The 11,800-nt window shown below is 33.8% G+C and overlaps 2 protein-coding genes across 3 annotated transcripts; one reads left to right on the top strand and one right to left on the bottom strand.

Moving 5' to 3' along the window:
• Positions 1-445: 445 nt before the first annotated feature.
• LOC144574204 (non-specific lipid transfer protein GPI-anchored 16-like) lies at positions 446-2,070 on the bottom strand. Its single transcript, XM_078324104.1, has 4 exons — positions 1,676-2,070; positions 1,221-1,247; positions 1,074-1,109; positions 446-779 (listed from the first exon to the last, which is right to left on the bottom strand). Exons 1-4 carry the CDS (start codon positions 2,034-2,036, stop codon positions 535-537), a joined length of 669 nt encoding a protein of 222 aa, XP_078180230.1. The 5' UTR covers positions 2,037-2,070; the 3' UTR covers positions 446-534.
• A 6,377-nt stretch (positions 2,071-8,447) lies between these two features.
• On the top strand, positions 8,448-10,435 carry LOC144574404 (non-specific lipid transfer protein GPI-anchored 15-like). 2 transcript variants are annotated; one of them, XM_078324367.1, is made up of 4 exons: positions 8,456-8,882; positions 9,364-9,440; positions 9,471-9,555; positions 10,194-10,435. In XM_078324367.1, the coding sequence occupies exons 1-4, from the start codon at positions 8,561-8,563 to the stop codon at positions 10,316-10,318; spliced, it is 609 nt and encodes a 202-aa protein (XP_078180493.1). In that variant the 5' UTR covers positions 8,456-8,560; the 3' UTR covers positions 10,319-10,435. The 2 variants fall into 2 exon arrangements, with proteins under 2 accessions (XP_078180492.1, XP_078180493.1); XM_078324366.1 differs by having other exon boundaries at positions 8,448-8,882; positions 9,364-9,555.
• The last annotated feature ends 1,365 nt before the right edge of the window (positions 10,436-11,800 follow it).

Raw genomic sequence — 11,800 nt, 5'->3', positions numbered from 1 at the left:
CACATAAAGAAATATATTAATTTTTCTTACAGCTGCGAAAAATTAGGCCTGAAAAATATTGATCCAGGTTATTTGTTGCAGCCTTTCTAATAAATCAAATTATATTGTATTCCATCTATTTTCAAAGAAATATACTCAACATTTCTAATATTTTAATACAAAAATTAAAAAAAATTAGAAATTTCTGTTTTAAAAAAAAAAAAAACACACAACTTTCCGGTTAGTGATTAACCGGTTATATTTGTTGAGTTCGAGAATCCATTGACCGGACATTTGTCCCAAATCCGGTTATTGGATAACCGGTTTGGGTAGTTTTCAAATTTCAGTCGGGATTTGGATATTTTTTTAAATTTTTTTATTTTTTGGATATAAATAAAAAAATCGGAAGAAATTACATGCTATGTAAATTCACACGGGTGACAAAAAGGAGGAAAATGTACATCTGCAAGCTCTACCAAACATAATTCAATAAATCTCATAAAATACATAAATGCGCAGCAGACATCACCTTCCCGCTAAAAATATACATTAAATTTAAAATACAAAAAGAGAGCCAAACAAAATCAATACATAAGCAGGCATCAAATAAATCTGAGAGCTCCTGACAGCCGAGCTGGGAAAAATTAGGGGTTTCGCCCCTTGACCGAAGCCTTGATCAGCCGTATCGGACGGTGCTGGAGATGTTGACTCGGGCGGTGGTGGAGATGTTGACTCGGGCACCGACGAAAAAGATGGAGTCAGAGCTAGAGGAGTACTATCTGTTTCCGGTGGCGCTGCCTCTAAAGAAAATTTTGCAAAATTCAAATTAGATGTATTTAATTATGTTTTTTATAAAAAAATAATTTCAGAAAATAAAAAGATATTATTGTACATATATAAAAGATTATTTCAGATGTACCATTTAATATAGAATTAATATATGCGTGAATATTTAGTTCTTATAGACCGCGTTCATGCCACTTGTGTATATAGGATGGGGGAAGGATGGTATATTTATTAAGTTGTGATAAAAATATTGCAATTAATTGGTAAAATTGAATAAAATTAATCATAGATGTAAATGAAGAACATACCAAGTGGAGGCAGACCAGGAGCATATGCTACCGGACCTGTCAAAAATACAAACCAGGACAACAACATTAGGACTTTTTTTTATATAATTTGGGGAAGTTTATATATCTTAACTAGCTGGATTAAATTAAGTAAAATTTGACTTGTACCTGGACCTGGTAGGGGAGTGGCAGTATCTGAAATAACAAAGCAAAATTCTCAATTATGTTAGTTCTTCTTTTTTTAATCAATTTAAAAATCTAGTTCCAGCAGATCCAATGGAAATTTTTAGAAGTGATTGTTTGATCATTCTCAATACTGTATTATTATTATTTTATTTTTTTGCTGAAATTCTAAACTTTCGAAATGCTGTAGAGCTGTATTGTTATCCTGACAGCACTTAAATTAACCAATTCACATTTACACATCACATGTGTCAACTACATTATTTAGAAATTAGAATAGACCAACTGGAAAGGAAATTAATGTAATTTGAAATTCTTCTTTAATTTAGAGTATGTTCTTCATATTTTCTCTGTTTAACTTTTCAAGGTGCCCAAACTATCTCTGGGATTAAGTTTGCCTGGATTTATAGGCGAAAAAAAGAAAAAAAGAAAAAAAGTACCTCTGCATTTCAATGGCACTGAACTTGAGTTGGTCGATTTGCATGCCTTTGGCAGTGAGATAGCAAGTGTGCGGTTTATCGGGAGGCTGCTGCCGAGCGGGACATTACCAGTAAGGATCAGGCAAGCACAATCAGTGCTAGTACTGAGGACTGTAGCGAGAGCCTGGCAACAACCTGTCGTAGGGGACCCGCCACCATTCGTGCTTCCGGTTATATAGTTAAAGCACGGCGTGAAGCTACTTATGAGGCTGGAAGTACACGATTGCGCCACCTGGCCATAAATTGGCTGTACAGAAAGTATTAAGACAATTGCCAGTAGAGATTTTGTAAACCTAAAATGCCTGAGCATCTGTTTCTCCATTGTTGATGTTTTGGGTCTTGAGTAGTAGTGTTTGTGATTTAATTTGAACTAGAAATTTTGCAAGTACAAATGAGACTAGAGAATATTTATTGTACCTAGTAGATAAAATGTTGGCCAACCTCAGCTACTAATTGCGTTTCGTAGTTATAAAGTGAACTCGACCATGACGTAATATCCAAATAGATTTGATCTCGTTTAGTCAAAAGATGATTCGTTATGACTTATGACGAGGTTTGGTCAAATGCTGAAATGTAGTTGCAATTCTAATACAAATATTGAATTATGTATTTTTTTTTTTGTTTCAGTTCAAATTGTATAGAGGGTTTAAATAATTTGCTCACTGATTTAATGATCTAATTATATATACATGTCTAGAGTAAAACTAGGGTGTTTTCATATTTGTCATTTAAAACCGATTTGAGAGATTTTAGACTTGAGTTCACCAAGAAACTTGGTGAATTTAAGAACACCCTAGTTCTACTCTACATGTCTTTGGTATATGTGTGACTAAATAATTATTTCTTTCTTCAGTAATAAAGAGGATCAGGCATGGAAAATTTTCTTTTTATAAACAAGACTCATAGCAAAATTAATGACTACCTTAGATTTACTAGTGATATAAATTTCTTATTTCAAGAATCATTTACATTTAATTATTGCATTTTCTGTTACTGTATATAGTTTGCTTCACAACGAATTTGGTTAATTATCGATAGCCCATTAGCCCTTGCCATTATTAGTTAAAGCTAACTTGTTTCCTATTGTCAAACACAACAAATTTATTATATATTGTCAAAAGCAAACATTATATCCTGATAGAAGCAACAATTTGCCATCACGGTTAGCTTACCTACTAAGCAAACACGTGGCAGAGCTCGCTGCTCAGCCACAATCTCTGAAAGCAAAGGAAAACAATAATTTAGGTAAGGTTGGTACTCTAACATGCTCTGTATTTTTTTTTTTTTTTAAAAAAAAGAGATCCCTTGATTATTTGACAAATTTGATAATATTTGTTTTAAAGAATTAAATTGAAAATTAAAAAGTACATTTTTAGATATGTTGTAAGACAAATAGATAGCCTAACAATCAATTTTATGCAATTAAAATATTATTTTTCAATGCATCAAGACTGTTAATTTGGATTGTTAAAGATTAAAGTCATTTGATGTACAATAACAAATAAACAAAATCTCATCATATTTTATGAACATAATATATGGATTATATACATTAAGTCAATTGCATTAAATTTCAAATTTAATCTTTATTTATAAAAATTATTAAGTGATTTCCCTCTATTTTCCATTATCTATTTTGCCTAGCAGGCAAGTCTATTCTTATCTGTTATCATGTTTAGAAAATAGCAACAGATATTATTATTGTTGTTGTTGTTATTATAATAATGATGATGATGATGATGGGTACAGTACATGGACGTTGTTAATCACAACTTGTAAAAGAAAAGAAAAATCATTGTGATTGACAGGTTATTGGCTGAATGTGATTATCTAGTAGGCTCATGACTGAGATTTTTTTTTTTGAAATATAGAATCTTGAAAGGCCAAGTATAAAATTTGGGCTTGATACAGTAACATTTTCTTACTTCTCGAATGTTTCGTAAAATAGTTCACTCACGCCCAAAGAAACATTGACCAGAGATTCATCGGATTATAGCTAAAGGCAAAAGGTTGGCCATGTAAAATTTCTCAGGGTACGTTTGAGTGAGAGCTAGAATAACTATAATAGCGAAATTTGAGAATAGTAAATAAGAATAAAGAAAAAATAGTGATTTTTAGATTTAGTGTGACAAAAAATTCTAGTTAAGGGTTCCAATTTGACCTAAATTTTGGAATCTATCACCAGAAATACTTTTCTTATCTATTGAAGAATTTTTAAATAGATAAAGAGAAGAAGTTTTTAATTGAAAGAGTATGTATGTATTTTGAAAATAGAATTCATCAACGAAAATGATTTCAATTGAATGAATCCAATAAAAACCATAAATCCTCATCCTTTTTTTGGAATAAAGATAAGCAAATAAAATAAAAAATTGAATTATTTTTATCGATTTTGGATTGGATTTGGCGGCATGGCCAAGCAATAAGGCAGGGGACTGCAAATCCTTTATCCCTAGTTCAAATATGGGTGTCGCCTTTTCAACAGGAAATGGTGTTATTCGAATTAGTAAAAATGTTGTTTGGATTGTACATTTGGAATAGTGAATAGTTTTTTTTTTTTTTGAAAACCTTCGTAAAAGCTACGAAGATATGAGGGGGAATCGAACTCTCGACTTTTGGGTACAACAACTCTGTGACTTTTTCCTAGCCAACTGTGAATAGTTGTAATCGATAAATAATAGTGTTAATAAGGAAGGTGTTAATTAAGAGGAAATATAAGCAAGTGGGGTCTTAAATGAATTGTCATAACGTGAAGATAACATAAAGTAGTGTCAATTTTGTCATTTCGAAAGTGTGTTGATGAAAATCCGAGAAAAAATCATTTTTTCCTTTCTTCGCATTTTCGAATAGTAGTTATTCCAACATTTACAATGAATATCGAATAGCAGCTATTCTAACTATTTCGAATAGCAGCTATTCTAACTATTTCGAATAGCAAAAATGTTGTTTAGATGCACATTGTTATTCCGAATAGCCGCTATTCTAGAATAGTCTCTATTCTTGACACATTCAAACATACCCTTACAGTATAGCCATCTTCACAAGAAAATTGATTGTTCCAAGAAAAAAAAACGTGGAGGGTTATGGCTGCAAGAAAGTTTCTATCTCAGTGATTTACTCGAGATTCAGAGGCGAAATCAGACATTCAAACTATAGAAGACAAAAATACATTAGAGTTAATCATATATAATTTTTCTCTGTAGAATGAAAATCAATTTTATAGTATTGTGATATTTTACACTAAATTGTATATAAATTATATATAAATATAAAAAAAAAATTGTAAAAAAAAATGGGGTCAAATGTCAATTGACACTTAGTCATACTTCTTAGCTCGCCCTCTGTCAAGATCTATCAAATCAGATCGAGTTGGACTTTTGTTTTTATCTAAACTTTTAGTTAGCTCAAGCTCGAATTTGAATTCAAAAGTATTTTGTTTGAATCATTCGAGCTATTTCAAGTTCGCAATAGTTCGATATATAACAATGTTATTCCATTTTAAACTATATATTCATTAATATAATATAATATGCCTATTTTTATGTATAAGTGTATTTTTTATAATAAAAATATTATAAAATAACAAAATGCTGGTAAGTAAATAAATATGATAATTACATTGTTTTTTCTTACTTGAGATAATATAAAAATAAATATTAAAAAAGCCCAATAATAGAGTTTGTGCCGAGTTCGAGCTCAATTCCACTTCAAATTAACTCGATTAATTTTCTATTTTAACTCAAATATGCTTGACATATAATCAGTCAGAACCCCTATAATAGCACGTTGAGATAAAGGGAACTTAATGTGTATCTGTCCAAAGACAATGTCAGTCTTTCATCCTACAGATCTAACCATTCTAAACCATTGTGTTGAATATGAAATGTTATGTATGTATTTTATGTGTAAATCTGAAATTAATTATTAACTAACCCGCTACATACAAAACCACACGGATTTTTCTTTCTCCCTCAGTCGCTGGCAGAAAAGCGATCCACTTTTCTCTCCCTCCGTCTCATCTCCTTCCTCTTTTCTCTCTTGGGATCCTCTCACTCTTTCCTTTTCTCTCTTCATCTCCTCAGTCGCGAGACAGCGATCCCATCTCCGCATTCTCTAACCTAAGTTACTAACCCTAACCTAAACCCCACCAGCGAGACAGCGAAGCGACCAGCCCCCCAGACACGCCGCGCACGGTGCTCTCCGCGATCCTCATCTCTGGCCTCCGCCTCCTTGGCCCTTGGTTTTTGAGTTGCTCAACACTCAAGTTTTCTTTTGCTTGTGTGCCTCGGTGTCGCTTGTGCTCGTGGATTGGAAGCATGACCAGGAGGTGAGGTCGAAGACCTTGGTACCGGTCTTTACCCATTTCAGGGTATGCGGTAAGCCAGTTTTTTCTTAAAATAATGTATAGAGAAGATATGTAAAATTACAAATTGCAGGGTTCTACATGTGAAACAAGAAATTCCAGGGTTGTGTTTGCGATTTACAACTATAATTGTTTTCTTTTAGGTTCTTGTAAGAAAAGGGAAGAATCAATATTCATGGATTGGGTTTTCTGGAATTCCAAAACCCCTGCAAGATCTCAAGGTCTGTGCCTATTTTCCTTTTCCATTAAAAAATTAAGGTAAAATTTAATGTATTGTATATAGTTTTTGAGATTAAAACGAGATAAAAATGTTCTTATGTTCCTGCCATCAGGATAGCGCATTGATGGTGTATGTCAAAGTTTTGGGAGGAGGCACATGTTGTTGTTGACAAATTCAACTCTTTTGTAAGCATAGATGTAGGAAGTTTAATTTTTCTGATAGAGGTATCTATATAATTGTTTTAAGAGAAATTTAGATATATACCCATCATAACTTCGTCAATTAGATATTTACCTCACGAAGCTTAGAGAAGATTGTTCAGATAGATTGTTTGCACTTTGAAAATTGTGATATTGATTTGTAGTATGGACCAATCCGTGCTATGCATAGTACCATAGCCTCACTTTTTGAAATGTTACAAGATTATATATATTAACTTCTTTCATTATCAGATGGAGAACTGTAGAAATTGACTATTGACGAGAGATCTCGAGATGCTGAGAACAGCCCCAGAGCATATAGCCAGTTTAGTTGGTGAGACCAGTCCACTTGATTGCCAAGAGGGAATCGGAACGTGTTTCAGACCCGGTACAAACCCGCTAAAGCAACTGAGGCTATTCTGAGTGTTGACAGAAATAGTTTTGGATCCTATCTGATCCAAGAAATTATTGTTAGTATAACTTAGTTTTTATTACTCTTCTATTGTGCTTGTTTCTTTGCTGAATTGTAAACATGATACTGCAAAAGAAAACTATTTATTATTTTTAATATTTTGACTTTATACTTGATATTTTGCAATGATTTGATCAGTTTTTATTACCAATGAAAAAGGCAGAAATTGGTGCACCATTCCTTCTCTTTGGAGATAACACTAGATTAAACTTGAAATTTGCTTCTTACTCCAATCTTAACACTAGATCAACCGAATTGGGGAACATTTTTAGTAAAAGGTTCATAACAAACACAATCAAAAGATGAATATGTACATCAGCAAACTATTCGTGTAATTATTTGTGTAATTGATTTTCATCTCAAAAAAGATTCATCAGCAAATTATTTGTGTAATTGACTAATACATGATTATGAAATCAATCCTTAAATTAATCGCATTTAAAAAAAGTAATCAACACATACTTCTATTTCCCACGGCAACGCGTGGCAGGCACTTACTAGTCAAAGTAAGTTTAGAATAAAATCAACTCTACATTTCTCGAACGAAGGAAAATTTTGGGGCCATTCGGCAACAAAGAATTAAGCCTCCTTAAGGCTTAATCTACTTCCTTTAGCTTTCTTAGCCGTTTAATCCTACCGAACATCAGTTCTTTAGCGCAAATTAAGGACACCTCCTTTAGCTTTCTTTTGTCCGGACTTTAAGGCACTCATACCCCTTCCTTTAGCTTCCTTAATAAAACCTATGGATTAGGACAACCAAACATCGGTTCCTTAGCGCTCCTTAAGCTCTTAATCATTTGTTGCCAAACGACCCCTTTAAGATCTACGTCAGTGACCAGGGCTTGATTTGCTGGGCAATCATAGAGCGGATGGACAGAGGAGGGTTGGCCAACTACTACTACTAAACCGTTATCATTTCTCAATATTAAAATTTAAAATTCGTAAAATTAAACCTTACTAGTTTTCCTTAGTCCTTACCCACATGGCACTTAATCAAAGGAGTCGAAATTCATTAATAAGTACAGAAGTCCCAGATTGGACCTCCTAAAGCAACTGGGTTTGATTGCTCTCCGCTTTGTTCAAACTGGAGAGTACCCATTGTAGATTTGGGGTGGCAGAATTAGCAGAGAAGAATATATCAAAGAACACTAGAATGCTAGATTTTTGCATATACAGCTTATAATTGACTCCCAAGTTATTTGCTAGTTTTAATTGTTTTATCTTCGGATTTTATATTAATTAGTATTTGATTTCATGCAAATTTATGATCTTTATGTTTCTTATATTTGATTGGAACTTGGTATTAGTAGAAAGAGACGATAATGTTAGCCTCTTTCAATTAAGAATAATGGACACCTCCATTACTATATAAATGCAGAGAAGACCCATCAATAACTAAATTTTCCCCGGAACCGTTAGTGAGTAGGCAATAGCAGGTAACCTATTCTTTTGACACCAGCAATTATCCCTTTATAAACCCCTCTTGAACCCTCTATTCCAACACAAATCGAACTCACCAAACACCACTTCCAGAGCCAAAAGCCAAACTCTAATCCAAATCTACACACAAAACAAAAACAAAAAATCAAAAATGGCCCAGAGAATGTTGGCAATGGGTTTCCTAAGCTTGGCAATATTAGCCATGATGTTGCCAAATTCATCGGCACAGTCTGGATGCACGACAGAACTTATAAGCATGGCGTCATGCCTCGGTTATATATCCGGTAACTCCTCGACCCCCTCCTCCTCATGCTGCTCGGCATTGGCCAGTGTTGTGAAAAACAACCCCAAATGCCTCTGTTCTGTCCTTAACGGCGGTGGCTCCTCTTTCGGTTATACAATTAACACTACCAAGGCCCTTGAGTTGCCCGGGGCGTGCAATGTCAAGACCCCACCCGCCAGTGATTGCAACAGTAAGAATTTTGCTACAAATTTTATGACATTTGTGTCTGCTTGTGCAATTTATGACTGCTTGGTAATTGCAAAATTAATGTCGGGCAAAGATGCATAGATTACCAATACCAAGGAACCTTCTTCTGGAAGAAAAAAAAGAAGAAACAATACAAGAACAAAAGAAATCTAGGGGCCACCGATTGTTTAATAGTTTTTTAGGGCTTCTTTGGATTTGTAACCAAATCGTCTAAGTTCTCAACAAAATTTGAATCATCACCTATCGTTTGCCCAATGGCAAGGCACACTAATGGTAATTAGTTAACTCAAAATTGTTACACAATATCAACAACAAAATGTCTATTATTAATTAAGGGAATAACTCAGAATGTTTGTTTTGATCAAATGATTCATAATTTCAGATTAATATAATTATTTTATGAGTAAATACAACAAACATTTCAACTTGGAATTACATAATTTTTATGATGTTGGATTTGTCAGAGGTAAGTGGTGCACCGGCAGCAGCTCCAACCACAACCCCAACTGCTGCAACCACACCAGCTGCTCCTGCACCCAAGGCAACAACACCAGCTGCTCCTGCACCCAAGGCGCCAGAAACACCGGCAACCCCTGAGACACCAGCTACACCGTCGACCCCATCAACTCCATCCGTGCCGAGTGTCACTCCTGCAGGTGGGTCATTTAACTCAATTTGTATATTATTGATAACAATTTATTAAAGGGTATTTTGGTCTAGATTATGTATAATTAATCCGTAATAGTTCATTTCGCCAACACAAGTCCATATGATCGATTCATCAAAAAAAAGATAACAGTTTATTAAAGGGTATTTTGGTCTAGATTATGTATAATTAATCCGTAATAGTTCATTTCACCAATACAAGTCCGTATGATTGACCTTACTGTGAGTAGAAAAATGTAAATACAAACATTCCATGTAATATTGTATGAACTGTTATGTTTCAATATGAAACAGGTGGGTATACCCACTTTTGTCAAAAAAAAAAAAAAGAGTAATGATTATTTGTATTAACATTTCTGTGATTTTGCAAAATAAATGTTTAATATACCTTTTTTGCATCCTTTGGAAAATAAAGGGCTTTGTTTACTGAGAGTCTGAGAGGGATAACTCTGTCAAGATCTCTTAGTTTTTTTTTTTTATAATTTTATTAGCATAAAGATTAGTATGCACGAATTTCACACATTCGGTTATACTCTTGTTAGGAAAAAGAATATAAATTAAGCTTCCTCTGTAATTTCATTTATGAAATCACACATAAATGAATGAACTTGCTTGCTTTTTGCTGCAGGATCTGGATCCAAAGCAACTCCATCTACTGGAACTACTACTGAGTCTTCGGGCGATGTCAAGTCAGGAACAGCTTCCTTCCTCTTTGTTGCAGCATTGGCATCCTTTACTGTCTTTTTAGTGTAAATTAAGCATGCATAGTTTGCATTTTCCTGTACCCATTGCTTTCAATTATTCATCCATTGTATGAGTGTGCTGTTGTATTCAATTTATTTTCGAGTGAAGTTCTTGTTCTTCTCATTGTTTCAAATTAATTATGAAGTACAAATATTTTTCGTTTTGAGTCTAATATCATTTAAGCTGTTACATTGTGCAAACATTCAATCCAAATGATAACTCTTCAATCCTCAACCGTTTGATAACAATCCTGTTCTAACCTTAGTTACACGGTTTTACTATAGTTATTATCTAACTGAATCATCTAATAGAAATTACAACTTCAGTGATCAGTAGTTAGTTGGAGAAGCTGAATCTGGATGTCCAGTATAATCAGGAATGGGCGTATCCATTGTAATCCTATGAAGACAGTAACTCCTCTCCATTTCAAGTCTGATGCCTAGGCGACAAAATGGCATATTCCATAATTTCTTCCTCAAACAAAGAAAAGAACAAAATAAAATTATGAGAATCAGTTTTGGGACTGTTAAAGAAAATGCCTTCCATATTTAAGATAATAAAATCGAAATTCTATTGAAAAATTCTTAATAAGTTTAAATTAGAATGTTTTATGTTTGAACCTCATTTTTAGGAAAAAAAATTGTTCATAATTAACACTAAAATAACAGATTAACGTGTTGTAAAATGCAGAATCTAAATTTAACAGGAAACATGAAATAAAATAGTTCTCAAGATTTTACCCAAAAAGAAGTTTCGGCCTCATATAAACTGTTTGTTTACAAAATTTGGTCGAATCTAAAAAGGTACATCTGGAGGCCGGCATATCATATTTTGACCGTCCTGAATTATACCTGCCATTTTTTTATTTAAATGAAAAAAAAAAAATCGGACAAGAAAAAAGGTTGCTAGTTTTGTTCATGAACGAATTATGAGATATCTCAACTATCAAGCCGAGGTAAATAATTACAAGGCTTTCGGAATTCGGAAACCCTTGAAAATTCTAGGCCCAAAAGGAAGACACTTCTCAGACTTCTGGGCTTATTAAACAGGGATCGAAGCTTACGAACTCGATCTCTCTTTTTTTCTGAGAGAGATTTTTTTCTCTGTGTGAACTGTGAAGTGACCACTAATCGATGGAGCATACCCGCCTCGAGTCCGAATCCTAATGCATTGTTACCTCCTTTTAGTTTTAATCTGGACTGTTCGATCATAATCTGAACCAATTTGGTTCAAGTCCAGTACTGACGGATTTCTTTTAAGATCCGTATTAGCATAACAAACGAACCGGATTTAAACTCATAAATTGTGGGGACCTAGCTGACCCGCCTCGAGCTCTCCTCTCTAAGCCGAAGGTATTTAAAAAGCTTGTACTAGCATTTTGTTTTCACCCGGGCTCATTATCAACGTAGAATAAGTACTGATTGTGATTATACAAATTTAAGATTTGCAAAAGATTTAACAAGGTTAGAAGTTCTTGCCTTGAGGATGCCA

Source organism: Carex rostrata, chromosome 22, assembly GCF_964058835.1.
Source record: "Carex rostrata chromosome 22, lpCarRost1.2, whole genome shotgun sequence".
In the NCBI taxonomy this organism is placed as follows: domain Eukaryota; kingdom Viridiplantae; phylum Streptophyta; class Magnoliopsida; order Poales; family Cyperaceae; genus Carex; species Carex rostrata.
The sequence above is the reverse complement of the archived record's forward strand: the minus strand, read 5'-3'. Positions and strand labels throughout refer to the sequence as shown.